The 21,118-nt window shown below is 41.6% G+C and overlaps 1 protein-coding gene across 1 annotated transcript; it reads left to right on the forward strand.

The window, feature by feature from the left end:
- Positions 1-1,540: 1,540 nt before the first annotated feature.
- Positions 1,541-21,024, forward strand: LOC309974142 (Fc receptor-like protein 1; the record flags this gene model as incomplete). Its single annotated transcript, XM_082858595.1, is given in 16 exon segments — positions 1,541-1,552; positions 1,946-1,987; positions 1,989-2,034; positions 6,076-6,096; positions 8,374-8,445; positions 8,448-8,498; positions 8,501-8,641; positions 15,370-15,532; positions 15,534-15,646; positions 15,789-16,067; positions 16,413-16,529; positions 17,600-17,627; positions 18,822-18,904; positions 19,131-19,202; positions 19,770-19,801; positions 20,953-21,024. Coding segments are annotated over 16 exon segments (1,344 nt in total).
- Positions 21,025-21,118: the final 94 nt, after the last annotated feature.

Genomic DNA, 21,118 nt, shown 5'->3' on the forward strand with positions numbered 1-21,118 from the left:
CTATCCACCTCATTACAAATAGCTCAGTTTTGTTTCTTTTTATGGCTGAGTAATATTCCATTGTATATATGTGCCACATCTTCTTTATCCATTCATCCAATGATGGACATTTAGGTTGTTTCCATCTCTGGGCTGTTGTAAATAGAGCTGCAATGAACATTTTGGTACATGACTCTTTTTTTTTTTTTTTTTTTGCGGCACGTGGGCCTCTCCCTGTTGTGGCCTCTCCCGTTGCGGAGCACAGGCTCCAGACGCGCAGGCTCAGTGGCCATGGCTCACGGGCCCAGCCTCTCCGCGGCATGTGGGATCTTCCCGGTCCTGGGCACGAAACCGTGTCCCCTGCATCGGCAGGCGGACTCTCAACCACTGTGCCACCAGGGAAGCCCCATGACTCTTTTTGAATTATGGTTTTCTCAGGGTATATGCCCAGTAGTGGGATTGCTGGGTCATATGGTAGTGCTATTTGTAGTTTTCTAAGGAACCTTCATACTGGAACAGATATTTTAATCCGAAGAAATTGTGAAGGCACACACATGAGCACAGGAAAAGGTGTTAAACAGCACAGTATATGCAGAAACATACCCTTATGCTCTGAGTTTAGAGGGTTCCACATTTCTCATTGAGTTTTATGCCTTGGCCCTGAAACTTTAAACCAGTCAAACTCGTCCCCACACAGGCTTTCCCAAGTCAATAAACAAAGCTGTGGCACACTTTTCCTGTTTTTGGCAATTTCCTAGGGGTCTTTGGTCTGGTCACGAACATTGCTCCCTCTTCCCTCCAGCTTTGCACATCACTGACCATTTGTTTCTTTCTTTTTTAAAGTTTTTATTTTATATTGAACTACAGTTGATTTACAATGTTGTGTTAGTTTCAAAGTGATTCAGTTATACATAAACATATATCTATTCTTTTTCAAATTCTTCTCTCATTTAGGTTATTACAAGACCGTTTGTTTCTTTTCTCAGTCTTCCTCTTCAGACTGGATACCTGGACTTGGAAGTCATTACTGAATAGTCTCTTCCCAGGTCCTTAATATCTTAGCTTCTACACATTCTTATGCCTAGATACTCAGATTCAAGAAATGTTGAAAATTAAGATGTCTTATTCCCCTCTAATCCACAATCTGAATTAAATACAGGCTTCAAGTGTGGAGAACTGGTAGCCACAGGTGCTCAAGGAAGAAATGGAAGAGATTATAAATATCCTGATTTCAGGTGAGGGGGGGAACAATATTGCAAGCGCCAGGGTTAGTGATAATGGTGAACTGACCCCAAATGCCCAGAAGATAATTTGCATATGCCTGTTTCCTGTATTTCACTTATAAATGTTGCCCAGGTTGTAATTTCCCATGATTTTATTTTTCAGCTGTTTCATGCTCACTTATTGGTACACTGTGAACGTTTAAATATGCAAGCTAGTATTTTATGGATAGCTTGACCCTGAAAATCATCCTGTGTAACAACTGTCAGACATTACACATAACCTGGGTGACAGCCCATTGGTCCCCGCCTTACTGACTCTTGTACATAGCGTGACTACGATGGAGGCTGCTGTGAGACAAAAGGATGTGCTGATTAGATATGGTCGAGGAGACATCTGTATCAAAGATGACAGACATGCCGTCTGAATTTCAGCAGAACCACTGCCTGATGAGATGTTCATCAAAGTCAGAAACTGCCTTTGGGAAACTTCCTTTGAGCTACCTGTGTTCTTGAAGAAGGAGCTGACGTACTAACATGCATTATCTTCACATTTTGGAAATAGAACCAAACTATAAACAGGATTATATTTAATTTTCTTGGCCTCCAGAGCTGAGGAAATAGAGATTGGCCATCAGAAGGCTCTTGTTCCTTCTTCTATTTCTGTAAATGTGTGCTTTCAATTGTGTGACTTCTGATCCCGACTTCCTCAAACCTCTGACAAGCCACTGCCTCCTGATTCTAAGGTGAATTCTTTTTTCGATGAGAGAGCACCTCCAGTTCCAGTCCCCTGACCCGGTCCTCATGCTGCTGAGGCTCTTGCTGTTGATCTGTGGTGAGTAGGACAACTCAGAAAAGGGTATGGGATTCCATTCCCTGGCGCCCGGCTTCCTGAAGAGCATTGAGACTTCTCAGGACTAAGTTTCTGCCAGGCAATGGTCAGGCACGCTCAGATCTTTACTTCCCACTGAGGGCTTAGAGTTGGGCAGAAAGTCATAGATACTGGAAAGCCAGATTTTGGAAGAAAACTATCCTTTTAGTTTTTATCTCATAGGAAGTGTTCTCTTTCTTTCCATTTTTGATTCTGACTTTGTTCTTGGTGGCTTCGATAGCCACAAAGATAATTCAAACAACAAATTGGCCTCTCAGTTCCTTGCCCTTCTTATAATCAACATGATTTTCCTATATCCTTCCTTGACTTCCCCATTTCTACCATCAAACCCTAGAACTTATCATTACCAACGACGGTCCCACTTCCAAAATATTTGACTTCAGCATCCACCTCCCTACCCGACTACATTGTATTTCCAGCTCACTTTCTCTAATGCTCCATATTCAACATGCCTTCCCCTCCCCAGGCTTAGGTTTCCACTATCAAATTACTACACTCCATGTCCTCACTTCTCACAGTACTTAGATTCTGTAGTTTATCACAATACTCCCCTTGGATATACCTTCATCCCTCTTCCCCATAGCACTTTCCTGACTAACACACTTTTCTGCATGCTTCACACCTGTGCCTAAGCAGCTGAATGTGACTCTAAGCAAAAGGTACAATCCTGCTGACGTATCTTTCTTTAAATGTAGGACGACCAATCTCGGGTGCCGTGCAATCCTCCTATTCTTTCAGAGTCAATGCTCTTCCATTCTTTTTTTTTTTTTTTTAGCGGTACGCGGGCCTCTCACTGCTGTGGCCTCTCCCGTTGCGGCTCCGGACGCGCAGGCTCAGCGGCCATGGCTCACAGGCCCAGCTGCTCCGCGGCATGTGGGATCTTCCTGGACCGGGGCACGAACCCCTGTCCCCTGCATTGGTAGGCGGACTCCCAAGCACTGCGCCACCAGGGAAGCCCTGCTCTTCCATTCTTGATGACCACTTCCTCATACCCACTCCTTTCTCCTCAAACTTTTCTCTTCTTACTCTTAGTTTATAACGTGAGAAAAATAAAAGCAATTGAAAGAAAATTTCCTCATCTTTATACGGCTGTATCTATCAACCTGTCCACCTCTGCATTTACATACTCTGCCTTTTCTCTCCCTATTATGGATATATTTTTCCTCATCCGAATTGAAGACAGGACTCTCCACTTGTGCATTGGGTCCCAGACTCCCTTGCTCCATCATCAAAATATTTCTCCATCCTGGATTATTCCTATGAGTATACAAATATGCCATAATATCTTCTATCTTAAAATAATAGAAATGTGACCTCCATTTGCTTCACCATTCTGCACATCCTTTTATAGTTTTCAGTGAGTCATTATCTTTACTTGATCTCCTCCCATCCTTTCTTTTTAAAATTCATTTTTAATTTACATTACAGTAAGATACACTTTTTTGATGCAACGTCTATGATTTTTGACAAAGATTTAGCGTCATATGACTACCACCACGATCAAAATAAAGATTTCCATCACTTCAAAAATTCCTTCATGCCCTCAATCCCTTTAGAGTCAACTCCTCCCTCATTCCTAACCCCTGGAAACTGCTAAACTGTTTTAGGTCCTTATTGTTCTTCCTTATCCTTTATTGAATCCACTTCAATCAATCTTTGTCCTCACCACTCCACTGAAACTGCTCTTGTTAATATCATCAACCACCTCTATGTTGCCTCACCCAGGATTCAATTTTTATTTCTCATTTTATTCAGCATCTCAGGGGTATTTGACATAAGTTGATCATTCCCTCTCCTGGAAATACTTTTCCACTTGGCTTCTAAATACTGTATTCTGCTGGTATTCTTTCTAACTTAATACCTGCTGCTTTACTGACCTTGAAATGTTTGAGTTTCTCAAGATTGGGACGTAGACTTCTCTTCTCCATCCATACTCATTCCCTAAGTTATACACTTTAGTCACTTTAAGTTTAAACAGCTTAAAATCAAGCTTATTTATCCAACTTCGATCCCACCTTTGAACACCTTTCATATATTCAACTGCCATTCAACTGTCTAATATGCATTTTAAACTCAACATGTCCTAACAGATCCTTTGATCTTCCACGTGAATCACCATCACCATAGGACTTAACCTATTTCTCCCCACCACTTCTCCATTTTTGTAAATGTCACCACCATTCTTCTGGTTGCTATGGCCAAAAATCTAGGAGTTATATTTAATCCCTCTCTGTCTTTGACACTTTATATCCAATCCATAAGTAATTCCTATTGATTCTACTTCCGAATATATACTGAGATCTGTCCCCTTCACAGCACCAATACTGCCTAGCCTGAGCCACCATCCTCACTCTTCCAGACTAAACTCCCACTAGTGTTCTCCCTGCTACTCTTGCATGTCTGTAGTCTGTCCTTTCTACAGTGGAAGAATGATTCTACAAATGCAAATTAAGTCAGAACTGTCCATCACTCTCCATTACATCATGAACAAAATCCAAAGCTATTACCAAGCCCACAAAGCCTTCTGTGACTGGCCCCTGCTTACTTCTCACACACCAGTATCAACCACTGTTCCCCTCATCTAGTCAATTCCCAGTGCACCTGCCTTCTGATTCTTCCTTGGACAAGCTCATTCCTTCTCAAGGTCTTTGTGTTTGCTGTTTCTCTGCCAGGAATGCTATTTCCCAAATATTCAGAAGGCCTGCTCTCTAATTTCATTCATGTTTCTACTCAATTGACATATATCTAAATAGTCAAGACCATCCCAAGATATTCTGTAACTTATTTTTCTACGTATTTTTCTTAGAGCACTGAACATTCTCTAAACTCATGTTACATATATATTTTTTTGATTGGCTCTCTCCCACTATAATGTAAATTCCTTGACAGAAAAGATTATCATTCATGTTCATTCCTGCAAACTAAGTGTGATGTACAATGCCTGGCATATAGTAGGCACTCAAAATTATTTGTGGTATGGATGAAAAAATAAAATGTGATTTTCATGCTAACCCTCATTGATTCCCTTCTCCTTCCTGAGGAACTGATTATTCAAATAAACATTTAATATAAACAGTAGGCATCTCAGACTGAACTGAACTAAAATAGATAATAATAGTGAGATAATATTTATTAAATGCTAGATAAATTTCAGGCATTCTTCTAAGCATTTTGTGGATATCAATTCATTTAATCTTCACAAAACTATGTGAGGTAGGTCTATTATTATCTCCATTTTACAGAAAACTAAAGCACAGAGAGGTAAAGCATTTTTCCCAGAGTCACACAGCTTGTAAGAGGAAGAGCCAGGATTCAAGTCTATGTCATCTGGCTACAAAGGCTGTGTTTTCCCCAGGATTTTCTGTTCTTGACCATTATGCCATAATATTATGGTCAAATCCTTGGGATAATAGAGAATCTTTGGAGAAATCTGAAGTCCTTCTCTGGACCTAAGCCTCCTCTGCCCTGAAGTTGTTAAATAAAGGGGCATCATGTCTTGAGCATAAGCCTGTCCACTCTCCTTGCCTGACTGCTGTTACCATGAGTCAGCAAGTCTAGAGCTGGATCATCAGACTTTTGAGAGAGGGAATGAGGATGATGGGCTTGAGGAAGGGAGCGGCTAAGTAGTTGTACAACAAAGGCACCATCTCATAACCACGGTGAGAGAAGTTATTGGAAATTACAATCATAAAACAGAACTCTGTGTCATTTTGTAGGCAGGTGATTGATGTGGAATGTGGGGAAAGGAACGGAGAGAAAGGAGGAAGGAAGCAGGGTAGGGAAGGGGGAGAAAATAAGAAGATAGGAAGGGGAAAAGAGAAAAAGAGAGGGAAAGAGAGAAAAAAGAGAGGGAAAGAGAGAAAAAAGAGAGGAAGGGCACAAAAGAAGGAGGGTGCGTTGTTGGGAAAGCCTTCGTGGGAGTTAAACTTTGGGTATGTTTGGGATTTGCTGCCCTGTACTGATCTCTGCTAAATTCTCTCCCAGCTCCACTCTGTGAAGCAACTGGTGAGTTGCACTTCCTTTTCTTCTTCAAGGTCTGCAGGTATCTTGTCACTTGAGCCAGTGCAGGAGGCCTGTGGATGGCTGTTTGATATCCAGTATACAGATGACAGCAGCCCCCTTGGGCCCAGGGTGCTTGTGTTCACAGCAGTCTCTGGACGTGACATGTACATGCTCAGCTGATGGAGCAAGTCTTGCTCTGACCTTCTCAAGATCACAATCTTTTTTTTCTGGGACGTCCCAGCTTAGGGAGGGTAATGTTATTTGCACAAGGAAGTCAGGGGGTGCCGAAGGTTGATGTTATAGAAAAATCTCTGCCCTCTGGCAGAAGGGCTCCAAGACCCCTGTGTAGTCCCAGCTGGGTACTCCACCAGAAGTGTTGGAAAAAATGCCAAAGTCACGCCTCCACGGAGAACAACATTACAGTCAATGCGTGGGCCAAGTACAAACTGTAGACTGCTGCCTTCTTCCTGTTTTCGGCCTTGCTCTGCAGCCACAACTGTTACCCCAGTGCGTTTTCTCTCTTAGATTCTGGTTTATGCAAACTTACTTCATTAGTTTGCTCCTGATTCAGTCTTACTTGTACCAGATGAGGAGAGGAGGAAATTTTCCCCCAGAAGAAATCTTCCACTGAAGTATGTTTAAATCTAATATATATGAGGACTGCTGTCTTGTGCTTAAAATAATAAGCACAGGGTTAAAAGAGATTATCCTGCTACTTCAACACAGGCTGCATGTGCAACTAGGAACACAGGGTTTGGAATTCCTATGACAAGAGATACTCAGAACTAACTCAGGCTTCTGGTTTCCTCACCTGATGTTTGTCCAAGTGTAACTCATGCCTTATGTTAATTCCATGATACCTTGTGCTTGGCTCTGCTTTTACTCTGTAAATGTGCCTGACCAGTCATAGCCTAAGCAAAAGTCCAAAGCCACATCCAGGATGAAGAAACAAAGCTTCTGCCACCAGGAATTTGCCAGGTAGTCTCTGTGCCTGAGAATTTTCTGAAACAAGCTCCAAGCTGCAAGACTGAGCTCTGGACCCGTGCAAACTGCCCTGTCCAGTGTCCTATTCCATCCCCATCCCAGACCCATTCAAAAGAGTGGGTTACAGGTGCCTAGATGCCTCTTTTATTCACTTTTTCTGCTATGCACCCAAAGCTGTGCTGCTCCTCAGTCCTCTGGGGACTACAGTTTTCCAAGGAGAGAAAGTAATTAATGTACAGGGTATTCCAGGCCTCAGCACAGGGCAAATATTTTGGTACCACAGTTGAACTGAATTTGTAAAAGTCCTAGGGTAAAGCATTCCAGTTGGAAGGCTTGGAGATTATAGATACTGGACTAGGAATCACCCCTCAGTGATCTAGAACACTTAGCATTTTCATCTGATGAGGAGACAAAGAGGCTTTTCTTAGGAATACTCTTAAAATTTCCAAAAGAACAGAGGCTCTGAGGGTTGGATAAACAAATGCCCCGAGAGCAAATGCAATCAGGGCTTTCAATGTTTCATGGTCTGCTGCAACTGGGATAGATAAGGAGATGAGATGAAAGCAGAACACAACTTTACTCATCTTTAATCCATCCGGAAAAGAACCCCTATGGCCAAAAAGGGATACATGCTTCCTATAGGGGTTTGTATAGAGGTCCCAGATCAAGGGATCTGGGCCATGTGGATGTATGGATGCAGGGTATTTCTAGACAAATGCATGCCTCTTCCTTCCATTAGGAATAGCAACAAAAGGGGCAGGAGAGAAACAGTACGGAACAAATAGAGTTCCTCTGAGTATTTCCCAGACTGATTCTCCATGTCTCATATTCTATCTCTGAAAGAGATAGCATGGGTCTGAGACATCAGGGGAATGGGAACAGAAGAAAATGACCAATATGGCTTATAACAAGGATGAATGAAATATATTTTCCTAAAACTTCAAGCTTCACCATCTCCAATGCCAACTCTAGTGACAGTCATCAGTATCCCTGCATTGTCTCCAAAAGTGTTTTCAGTCCATGGATAGAAACTTCAAAGAGTATTAACCAAGTCAAAGGTAAGGGTTGCCTTGTAGAAGGAAGTGATGCTGCACAGGGGCAGGAGGTGCTGGGGATGAGCAGTTGAAAGCCCGTGCGCCATGTCGAGGCAGGGTGGTAATGTGAGAAGTGGTCTGCATGTCCAATGAGCTGGACCTTTGAGTCTTGCTGAGAGCAAATGCTGAGAACACAAAGTGCCACCCATCAGGATCTCTGAACCCCATTGCCCTAGAATATGTGTTTAACTCTTCCCTCTAGAGCTCTTCCTGATACTCAGCCCCTCTCAGCCCGTAGAGGGGAAGTCAATGACCCTGGCCTGTGAGACCCAGCCCTTCCACAGAAGTTAGATGTTCAGCTCCAGTTCCACTTCTACAAAGATGGCAGGCCCTAGGGCTGGACTGGGACAGCAGCCCAGAGCTCTGGATTCCTGCTGTATGGAGGGAAGACTCAGGGTCCTACTGGTGTCAAGCAAAGGCAACACCACTTGGAGTCAAAAGGAGCCGCAGAGTCCAGATCCAAGTACACGGTGAGTTCCGGTGGGGGCCTCTGCTGGGGTGGGCTGAGGAGGGCAGAGGTACGAGGCTGGTCTTCCCTGACTGTTGTGTTCTGCTCCTGCATGCATGGATGCTGTTTGAGACATGTACCTGAGCTTCTTTTTATCAGAGTTCTTAAGGGGTCTTCCCTTATCCTTGCTATTTGCATTCAAGAAAACAAAAGAATTTTTAGGAGGCCCTTACCATGTGTCATCACTGTGCTGGAGGGTGTGGAGGAAATAGCTGCATAATATATTGTCCCTGACTATGAGAAGCTGATGCCTAACTGGCCTCCTAAACAACTAGGGTGAAATGTGTCACATAAAGGTCGACTGTTAATAGAAACTACAAAGAAGGGAGAAATCTGACTGAGGCGGTAAGAGGAGGCCTTGAGGAAAAGGCTATGGGGGAAGGGCTTATGGAAGAGAAGCTGAGGTCTGATTTTGACGGATAAAAAGGAATGAGGGTGTTTTGTGATTCTGAACCGTGTTATTCCATATAACATGGTTGACGTTTCTGACATCCTCTCCCACTCTCAGACAAAGATGTAGCCATGATACCATAAAGCAATTGCTAATACATTCCAAAAGCTGGGCTTTCCCAGACTTCCTCAAAACTCAACTCCGTGAACCTAGACCACTACAAAAAACCTCTGGACAGTTCATATGCCATAGGCCCTGTTCTAGTGATTCACACATGTTGTTTTTACTTTTTTTTTTTTGAATTTTATTTTATTTTATTTTTTATACAGCAGGTTCTTATTAGTTATCTATTTTATACACATCAGTGTATACATGTCAATCCCAATCTCCCAGTTCATCCCACCCACCCACCCTGCCCACCGCTTTACCCCTTGGTGTCCATAAGTTTGTTCTCTACATCTGTGTCTCAATTTCTGCCTAGAAAACTGGTTCATCTCTACCATTTTTCTAGGTTCCACATATATGTGTTAATATACGATATTTGTTTTTCTCTTTCTGACTTATTTCACTCTGTATGATACTCTCTAGGTCCATCCATGTCTCTACAAGTGAACCAATTTCGTTCCTTTTTATTCCACTGTATATATGTACCACATCTTCTTTATCTACCACTCTGTGAATGGGCATTTAGGTTGTTTCCATGACCTGGCTATTGTAAATAGTGCTGCAAAGAATATAGGGGTGCATGTGTCTTTTTGAATTATGGTTTTCTCTGGGTATATGTCCAGTAGTGGGATTGCTGGTCATATGGTAGTTCTATTTTTAGTTTTTTAAGGACCCTCCATAGTGTTCTGCATAGTGGCTGTAGCAATTTACATTCCCACGAACAGTGCAAGAGGGTTCCCTTTTCTCCACACCCTCTCTAGCATTTGTTGTCTGTAGATTTTCTGATGATGCCCATTCTAACCAGTGTGAGGTGATACCTCATTGTAGTTTTGATTTGCATTTCTCTAACAATTAGTGATGTTGAGCAGATTTTCCCTCTTGGCCATGTCTTCTTTGGAGAAATGTCTACTTAGGTCTTCTGCCCATTTTTTGATTAGGTTGGTTGTTTTTTAATATTGAGCTGCGTGAGCTGTTTATATATTTTGGAGATTAATCCTCTGTCCATCGATTCATTTGCAAATATTTTCTCCCATTCTGAGGGTTGCCTTTTTTTCTTGTTTACAGTTTCCTTTGCTGTGCAAAAGTTTTTAAGTTTCATTAGGTGCCATTTGTTTATTTTTGTTTTTATTTCCATTACTCTAGGAGGTGGGTCAAAAAAGATCTTGCTGTGATTTATGTCAAAGAGTGTTTTTCCTATGTTTTCCTCTAAGAGTTTTAGTGTCTGGTCTTATATTAAGGTCTTTAATCCTTTTGAGTTTGTTTTTGTGTATGGTGTTACAAATTTTAAGGTATTTTGTTCTAGTTCTGTAAAAAAATGCCATTGGTAATTTGATAGGGATTGCATTGAATCTGTAAATTGCTTTGGGTAGTATAGTCGTTTTCACAATATTGATTCTTCCAATACAAGAATGTGGTATACCTCTCCATCTGTTTGTGTCATCTTTGATTTCTTTCATCAGTGTCTTACAGTTTTCTGAGTACAGGGTTTTTACCTCCTTAGATAGGTTTATTCCTAGGTATTCTATCCTTTTTGTTGCAATGGTGAATGGGATTGTTTCCTTAATTTTTCTTTCTGGTCTTTCATTGTTAGTGTATAGGAATGCAAGAGATTTCTGTGCATTAATTTTGTATCCTGCAACTTTACCAAATTCATTCATTAGCTCTAGTAGTATTCTGGTGGCATCTTTAGGAGTCTCTATGTATAGTATCATGTTATCTGCAAACAGTGACACTTTTACCTCTTCTTTTCCAATTTGTATTCCTTTTATTTCTTTTGCTTCTCTGATTGCCGTGGCTAGGACTTCCAAAACTGTTGAATAATAGTGGTGAGAGTGGACATCCTTGTCTTGTTCCTGATCTTAGAGGAAATGCTTTCAGTTTTTCACTGTTGAGAATGATGTTTGTTGTGGGTTTGTCGTATATGCCTTTTATTATGTTGAGGTAGGTCCCCTGTATGCCCACTTTCTGGAGAGCTTTTATCATATATAGGTGTTGAATTTTGTCAAAAGCTTTTTCTTCATCCATTGAGATGATCATATGGATTGTCTCCTTCAATTTGTTAATATGGTGTGTCACACTGAGTGATTTGCATATATTGAAGAATCCTTGCATCTCTGGGAAAAGTCCCACTTGATCATGGTGTATGATCCTTTTAATGTGTTGTTGGATTCTGTTTGCTTGTATTTTGTTGAGCACTTTTGCATCTATATTCATTAGTGATATTGGTCTGTAATTTTCTTTTTTGGTAGTATCTTTGGTTTTGGTATCAGGGTCAGGGTGGCCTTGTAGAATGAATTTGGGAGTGTTCCTTGCTCTGCAATATTTTGGTAAGAGTTTGAGAAGGGTGATATTAGCTCTTCTCTAAATGTTTGATAAAACTCACCTGTGAAGCCATCTGGTCCTGGACTTTTGTTTGTTGGAAGATTTTTAATTACAGTTTCAATTTCATTACTTTTGATTGGCATGTTCATATTTTCTATTTCTTCCTGGTTCAGTCTTGGAAGGTTATACCTTTCTAAGAATTTGTCCATTTCTCCCAGGTTGTTCATTTTATTGGCATAGAGTTGCTTGTAGTAGTCTCTTATGATCCTTTGTATTTCTGTGGTGTCCATTGTAACTTCTTTTTCATTTCTAATCATTGATTATTAGAAATTATTTCATTTCTAATCTAATTCTTATTGGCTAAATTTTATCAGCTTTGTTTATCAAAAACCAGCTTTTAGTTTTATTGATCTTTGTTTCTATTTCATTTATTTCTGTTCTGATCTTTAAAATTTTATGATTTCTTTCCTTCTACTAACTTTGGGTTTTGTTTCTTCTTCTTTCTCCAGTTACTTTAGTTGTAAGTTTAGATTGTTTATTTGAGATTTTTCTTGTTTCTTGAGGTAGGATTGCACTGCTATAAACTTCACTCTTAGAACTGCTTTTGCTGTATCCCCTAGGTTTTGGATAATCTTGTTTTTGTTGTCATTTGTCTCTAGGTATTTTTTGATTTCCTCTTTGATTTCTTCAGTGATCTTGGTTATTTAGTAACATATTGTTTAGCCTCCATGTGTTTGTGTTTTTTACATTTTCTTTCCCTGTAATTTATTTCTAATCTCATAGCATTGTGGTTGGAAAAGATGCTTGACGTGATTTCAATTTTCTTAAATTTACTGAGGCTTGATTTGTGACCCAAGATGTGAACTATCCTGGAGAATGTTCCATGTGCACTTGAGAAGAAAGTGTAATCTGCTGTTTTGGGGTGGAATGTCCTATAAATATCAATTAACTCTATCTGGTCTATTGTGTCATTTAAAGCTTGTGTTTCCTCATTAATTTTCATCTGGATGATCTGTCCACTGGTATAAGTGAGGTATTAAAGTCCCCCACTATTATTGTGTTACTGTCTATTTCCTCTTTTATAGCTGTTAGCAGTTGCCTTATGTATTGAGGTGCTCCTATGTTGGGTGCATATATATTTATAATTGTTATATCTTCTTCTTGGATTGATCCTTTGATCATTATGTGGTGTCCTTCCTTGTCTCTTGTAACATTATTTTAAAGTCTATTTTATCTGATATGAGTATTTCTACTCCAGCTTTCTTTTGATTTCCATTTGCATGGAATACCTTTATCCATCCCCTCACTTTCAGTCTGTGTGTGTGCCTAGGTCTGAAGTGGGTGTCTTGTAGACAGCATATATATGGGTCTTGTTTTTGTATCCATTCAGCGAGCCTGTGTCTTTTGGTTGGAGCATTTAATCCATTTACATTTAAGGTAATTATCGACATGTATATTCCTATTACCATTCTCTTAATTGTTTTGGGTTTGATTTTGTAGGTCCTTTTCTTCTCTTGTGGTTCCCACTTAGGGAAGTTCCTTTAGCATTTGTTGTAGAGCTGGTTTGGTGGTGCTGAATTCTCTGAGTTTTTGCTTGTCTGTAAAGCTTTTGACTTCTCCATCGAATCTGAATGAGATCCTTGCTGAATGAGTAATCTTGGTTGTAGGTTCTTCCCTTTCATCACTTTAAATATATCATGCCACTTCCTTCTGGCTTATAGAGTTTCTGCTGAGAAATCAGCAGTTAACCTTATGGGAGTTCCCTTGTATGTTATTTGTCATTTTTCCTTTGTTGCTTTTAATAATTTTTCTTTGTCTTTAATTTTTGTCAGTGTGATTACTATGTGTCTCAGCATGTTTCTCCTTGGGTTTATCCTGCCTGGGACTCTCTGCACTTCTTGGACATGGGTGGCTATTTCCTTTCCCATGTTAGGGGAGTTTTCACCTATAATCTCTTCAAATATTTTCTCTCTCTCTTCTTCTTCTGAGACCCTTATAATGTGAATTTTGGTGCATTAAATGTTGTCGAGAGGTCTCTTAGGCTGTCTTCATTTCTTTTCATTCCTTTTTCTTTATTCTGTTCCGTGACAGTGAATTCCACCATTCTGCCTTCCAGGTCATTTATCCATTCTTCTGCCTCAGTTATTCTGCTATTGATTCCTTCTAGTGTGTTTTTCATTTCAGTTATTGTATTGTTCATCTCTGTTTGTTTGTTCTTTAATTATTCTAGGTCTTTGTTAAACATTTCTTGCATCTTCTTTATCTTTGCCTCCATTCTTTTTCCGAGGTCCTGGATCATCTTCACTCTCATTATTCTGAATTCTTTTTCTGGAAGGTTGCTTATCTCCACTTCATTTAGTTGTTTTTCTGGGGTTTTACCTTGTTCCTTCATCTGGTACATAGCCCTCTGCCTTTTCATTTTGTCTGTCTTCTGTGAATGTGGTTTTTTGTCCACAGGCTGTAGGATTGTAGTTCTTCTTGCTTCTGCTGTCTGCTGGATAAGGCTATCTAAGAGGTTTGTGAAAACTCCCTGATGGGAGGGACTGGTGGTCGGTAGAGCTGGGTGTTGCTCTGGTGGGCAGAGCTCAGTAAAATTTTAATCCACTTGTCTGATGATGGGTGGGGCTGAGTTCCCTCCCCATTGGTTGTTTGGCCTGAGGCAACCCAGCACTGGAGGCTACAGGCTATTTGGTGAGGCTAATGGTGGACTCTGGGAGGGCTCATGCCAAGGAGTACTTCCCAGACCTTCTGCTGCCAGTGTCCTTGTCCCCACAGTGAGACACAGCCACCCCCTGCCTCTGCAAGATACCCTCCCACACTAGCATATAGGTCTAGTTCAGTCTTCTATGGGGTCACTGCTCCTTCTCCCAGGTCCTGATGAGCACACTACTTTGTGTGTGCCCTCCAAGAGTAGAGTCTCTTTTCCCCCCAGTCCTGTCAAAGTCCTGCAATCAAATCCCACTAGTCTTGAAGGTCTGATTCTCTGGGAATTCCTCTTCCTGTTGCCAGAACCCCAGGTTGGGAAGCCTGATGTGGAGCTCAGAACCTTTACTCTGGTGGGTGGGCTTCTGTGGTATAATTTTTCTCCAGTTTGTGAGTCACCCACCCAGGGTAATGGGATTTGATTTTATTGTGATTACGCCCCTCTTACCATCTCATTGTTGCTTCTCCTTTGTCTTTGGATGTGGGGTATTTTTTTTAGTGAGTCCTAGTGTCTTCCTGTCAATGATTGTTCAGCAGTTAGTTGTGATCCCAGTGCTCTTGCAAGAGGGAGTGAGTGTATGTCCTTCTACTCCATCATCTTGAACCAATGTGACCCACATGTTGTTTAATTGAAGCATCACAACTGTAGGAGATAACTGTCATTATCTTCTCCATTTTCCAGATGGGAAATTGAGTCTCAGAGAAGTTAAGTAATTTGATCAAGCATGCACAAGAAGAGTTGGAACCAACATTCAAACCCAGGCAGTGTGATTTGTAACCTAGACTTGTAAAAATTACACTATTGTGCCTTGAAAAATGGGAGTCTGAGAGATCAGGGTTCTGGGTATCACACTGTCCTAGGCAGGGAGAAGACACTGTAGCCTCCATGGGAATATTATGGTGTCTTTCTTACCCTACCACCATCAACCCAACCAATGCCAATTCCAAATCAGCAGGACCCCCTTTGCCCACTAGCTCCCTGCCCCACCTTTAAACAATATAAGCTGTTGACTTCACCAGAGGCCTTTGCTTTCAGGACTGTTGCACATACCCTGTCCCTGAAACCCTCCCTACTCAGGGCCTTCCTGTGTCATCTTGTGTTCATGTAGGACTCCCCATCAGTAATGTGAGCTTGGAGATACAACCTCCAGGTGGATACATGATGGAGGGAGAAAAGCTGGTTCTTGTCTGCTTGGTCACTGGGGGCACAGGAGATATCACCTTCTTCTGGTACAAAGGGGCCCTGGGTTTAAACCTGGAAATGAAGACTGACGGTGACGTTTGGGATCTCTGTGGTGAGGGAGAGTGACTCTGAGCAATATTACTGTGCGGCTGACAATGGCTATGGCCACAGGCTCAGTGAGCTGGTGAGCATCACTGTCAGAAGTAAGTTCCACTGCCTTTCTGCTCAGCCAGCATGTTCCCCTGGGGCACCCTGAGGAAGTTAACTGGCGCTGAGCCTCTGTGGGAAGGGATTGTGAGTCTGTCATCATCAGAGACCCCTCTGACAGTCTACTGTCTCTCTCAGTTCCAGTGTCTCACCCTGTCCTCACCCTCAGTGCTCCTGGGGCCCAGGTTGTGTTGGGGGATGTGGTGGAGCTTCACTGTGAGGTCTGGAGAGGCTCTTCCCCGATCCTGTACCAGTTTTATCATGAGAATGTCGCCCTGGGGAGCAGCTCAGCTCCCTCTGGAGGAGGAGTGACTTTCAACCTCTCTCTGACTGCAGAACATTATGGAAACTACTACTGTGAGGCCAACAATGACCTGGTGGCCCAGCGCAGTGAGGTGGTACCACTCAATATCATAAGTATAGCTCATGCTGTGGAACTACTTCGGTCAATGTCTCTTTCTCAGCATTCTGGGAGAGTTTTGCTGACCCCACAAAGTTTCTGGTGGTGTGCTACCCAAGATGAGGCTTCTATGGGTAGTCCTGTCCTGGGAGATATATCCGAGGGGGCATGGGGGACACCAAAACTGGTGCCTCTCTTCTCTCAACAATGTGATAAGCTGCAAGTCCCTAGGTGCATAGTAAGTCCTACCTCCCCAACTCCCCCAGGAAGAGCAGACCTTTCCTCAACCCACACTCAAGATATCTGCTCTCCAAACCCAAGCCCTTCTCCTTGGCAGCTCATGTATAGGTCTCTCCCTTCAGTGCCTACGGAGGACAGAAAAGAAGTTCTTACTTCAGGAGTCATGGAGGTGCTGCTTGGCATCTCTGGTCCCACCACTATTGCCCTATTATTTTGCTGCTGGCTCAAGAGAAAAATAGGTTTGTATTTATAGAGATTGGTATTTTGTTACTGTGACCTTTGTTTTCACTGAGATAAGGCAAGATTTGTGACATATATACTAATAAGGATGAATATATCCCATTAGCCACCTTGCCTATAGATCTGCTTATAGCCATCCCCACTGCCCCAGCACATGGAATGGCACCTATTAAAGTAGTAAAAGTTTTTAGTAAAACCCTTCATCCCCACATATTATCAATTGAGGTTAAATTGATACCTTGTACTTCTGTGGTTTAATTTTTATACAAAAATGTAACTACTTGAAATAACTAATCAGCCACTTAGAAGAGAAATACAGTTAGCAGTTCCAGCTATACTGACAATCTCCCAGGTAAAGTCATTGCGCTAATTCTTATTTGCCTTAGAATATTGTCACATGGTTTTTCTTCTCCCTGAAATATTTACCCACACATCCAGACATATGCTTTTTGCTGAATGTTTCTCACTTTTCAGCTTAAATGTCATTTTCTCCAAGAGGCTTCACCTGACCACACAGCTTACAATTCTCTTCTATTATTCTTCCTCAGAGTACCAATAACTTCACACGTTATTACAATTGATTATTACCTATTTATTTGTATGTTTAATCTTGGTTTCCTGTTCTCCATTGAGCAAGTTGGAGATGGGGCAAGAGAGGACAAAGTGAGATTCTTACTTAAATTCCAAGCTTTTTGGGCATCTTTGGAGACGTCACCCCAACTATACTGTGTCTATGGAAGTGCCTTTTGTCATGATAGGATTAGGTCGTATGGTTCTAAAACCAAAACCAAAAAATGTTATAGGTGTGTGGGTACAGAGCCTTGGGCTCAAGTCCAATTCTGGTATTAACTGTCTTTGGGAAGCTCGTTTAACTATTCTGGACCTAAATCTCTTCATCTGCAATATGAAGGATCTGCCCAAATAATTGCCAGGATGTCCTCTGAGCACACAGTGACATCTTGCAATGGGCATCCTGGAACAAGGCACATTCCCTGCACAGGGGCTGTATGAAAGCACTGAGAAAGAGAGTTCCCTCATTGTCATGTATGTTCATTTGTTTGACTTGCAGGAAGTCGTTCAGCCAGGGATCCACTCAGGTGAGACCTCTGCTATCTCTGTGTGCACAGTTAATGTAGAAAAATCTATTTCAAACAATTTTTTGAATTGTTCTCTCTCATGAGCTTTTTCCATATTTTGTCATATGCAAAATTGCTACTCCAGTGTTCTTCCACTGGTAACTTCATTTGCTATTCCTCTTCTTTTATATATTAACTAATTAATTTAAATCATTTTTCCTAATTTGTCTCCCTCACTAAATCTGCAGAATAAGACAGTTCTATTATATTGACCAGTTTCGTGCATTTATTCAATCAACCAATATCTGAGAGCCTGTAAGTCATTTTGCTGAGTGCTAGAAAGCATGAAAATATGGAGAGATCTTGAGAGTTTTAAGTATCCTAGAGTAGTTAAGATATACACACATTTCCATAATGCAGGCCAGAGAATAAGTAATAAACATACTGGAAAATTGTTGATCAAGTTCCTTAGAAGAGGAAAAGATTTTTTACAATTTATTTTTGATTTTATTTTATTGAAGTATAGTTGATTTACAATGTCATGTTAGTTTCAGGTGTACAGCACAATGATTTAGTTATATATTCTTTTTCAGATTCTTTTCCTTTATAGGTTATTACAAAATACTGAGTATTGTTCCCTGTGCTATGTGATAGGTCCTTGTTGGTTAGAAAAGGAAAAAAATTTTAAAATACTTCCATCGGGGGATATCAGTGTTTAGTTGATACATTTTATACTGTGTTATTATTTTTGCCAACAAAAAACAGATTTTTTTCCAAATCAGAATAGCACTTTTTCAGTTATGCACATGCAAGAGCATTTTCTTCTTTCCCTTCCTCAAGCTGCTTGTTCTGCTTAGCAACCGGTTTCCATCTGGGGTGAATCAATAATTTTTCATTCAATATTTACCGAGCACTTATGATGTGAATGGCACTATTCCGGGTGTGGGCAATACCACAGTAAGCTGTCAAATAAGAACCATACATTTGTGGAATACATACTCCAGTGATACTGTGCAATGCCCTGCTCAGCGCAAGTATAGGGCTTGTATCAGACAGCTGTGCTGATTTCTGATTTCCCCATAAATTAGCATTCTATTCAGGACACTTTGTAACATGCTTCTCTCCTTCAGTGTTTTACTCATAATCCCAGATAGTTGTGTCTGGGACATCTAGGATGCTATCCCAGATAGATAGCATGTATTTCTGTGTTTGCAGGAGCCTTCCCAGCCCTGTACCCCAAGAATCCACCTACCTCAACTCACAAGCCCCAGAGCAACTACACCCTAACTATGAAAGTGGTGAGGCTTCCCAAATGACCTGGGCCAAAGTAGGCAGACCAAGCTGGGGAAGAAGCAATAAGGTGATGTCTATTAACCAAATCTGACCCTGCTGTGTCCCAGCCACCTCTACAAATAAATGATTCATCTATCTTCATGGCTGTGATAGGTGGTAGGTATTAAGTGAGTTAAATGGCAGGAAGAAGGGACTGTGTCATGTCACGATGCCTCCTTTTTTCTCTTTCAGTGAATGTTGTAAGTGGGGATGAGGTTTATTCTTTGGTGTACTGTGTGCAGCAGGAACAGCAACCGGCAGCAGGTGAGACATGAGGGAGTGAATTTGTCTCTGACTTTTGTCTTTCCTGGAACCGGGAGGATAATCAGTGACTGTGTATGGCAACATGGCTTGTTCTTTGGCACTGCTGCTTCTGCTCTTGGAGCTGACTATGAGCATTGCTGTGCCTTATATGAAGATTGGCCTTTGGTCTGGTTGCTGTCTTGAGTAGATGCCAGTGCTGATGCTAACTTGGCCTCCTGTATATCTCACTCCCCAGTCAGATGGCAGCATTGGAGACGGTACCAGCTATGTACTCCCTGTAGCACCCCAATACAGCTGCCTAGTTGTGGCTGTTGTCCCATCCCGTACCTGGTAGGCACAGAAATGCTGAGAGGTACAAATGCCAGGAGGGGCTGGCGGACCCTCACTCCCCCTAGGTACTAGTTTTCCTCTGTACAGTAAGGAGTCATATTTGTGATAGGCAGAAAAGTGAGACAGAAAATATTAATGGAAGTAAGTCCATGGGAAATAGACAGGACAGAAAGAAGCCTTTAACACTAATTTAATGAAGGACTTTAAATGGAATCTCACATATGTTTGTCTCCACAGAAGAACCTCCTGGGATGCATACTGGGGATAAGGTGAGTTAGAATCCCTGTTCTTTCCTCCATGCTCTTTCTCTCTTTCTTCTAGGGACAGGTGCTCAAATTTTTTAAATTATGGCCACTTAGGAAAAACAAGATATCTCATGGTCTATCTCCTACCTTATCTCCTCATACCACAGGGATAAAAATATTTTATTATAACAGTAAAGTGTCATTGTACAAGGTAATTTTAGAGGCTCACGTATACTTTTTTTAACAATGGACATATGGAAGGTTCGTAGCTAAACTGTAGTGCATGCTTAGTCTAAAAATTCTATAGATTTGAAAATCTTTATCCTGAAATACTGTTGAACCATACACACATCATTTTGTGTTTAACCAAACAACGTGTCAAAAACTAAATTAATATTGAATAAAGCTAACCTAAGTGATTAAAAAATCAGTAATTTCTGAACCTTGATCAATTCAAGACTTCACTGATGATACAAAAATGCTTTTGGGGCTTCCCTGGTGGCGCAGTGGTTGGGAGTCCGCCTGCCGATGCGGGGGACACAGGTTCATGCCCCGGTCTGGGAGGATCCCGCATGCCGCAGAGTGGCTGGGCCCATGAGTCATGGCCGCTGAGCCTGCGCATCCGGAGCCTGTGCTCCGCAATGGGAGAGGTCACAACAGTGAGAGGCCCGCGTACCGCAAAAAAAAAAAAAAAAAAAAAATGCTTTCAGAAAATTGCATAAATTCCAACTCTGCACATGTGCAAATAGAGTAGGTGCTTTGTATTTGAGTCTAGTATGGTGTGGCAGCCAAATATCTCAGGACAGAGTTCAAGTCCTTGATAAACTCCAGTAACAGGCTAAATTTAGTTTATGAATACAAAATTATGACATCCTTGAAAAATTATAGTCCATGGAACAGCCTAACAATGACTCATAAAAATGAGAGAAGGCTTTGTATGGGTCAGTTTGCAGCTCATCAGGAGCGTCTCAGTAGCCCAACAGTGGGACGCAGGCCCTTTGAAAATGGTGGCCTAGGGCCACAGTCTTCCAAGAGGCTCCAAATTTTGTCTTGAGTGGTGCTCCATGATAGGGTGCATCCAGGCTGACTGGAAGAGGACTGGGGAAGAGGACCTGTGGGAAACATGTTCGACTTGTCTTCCCTGCTCAGGTCCTATCCATGTATCTTTCTTTTAGAACTCCTCAGCCATCTATTCTAGGCTGAAGAAGGCGGATCTTACAGATGTGGACTATGAAGATGCTATGTAAAGTTATAGAAGATTCTGCTCTTGGGAAACCATACATGACCCTATACCTCCGAACTAATATGTCCTTCAGAGATCCTGTGAGAATCAGCGTTCCA

Source organism: Leucopleurus acutus, assembly GCF_964270905.1.
Source record: "Leucopleurus acutus genome assembly, chromosome: 2".
Taxonomy (NCBI): domain Eukaryota; kingdom Metazoa; phylum Chordata; class Mammalia; order Artiodactyla; family Delphinidae; genus Leucopleurus; species Leucopleurus acutus.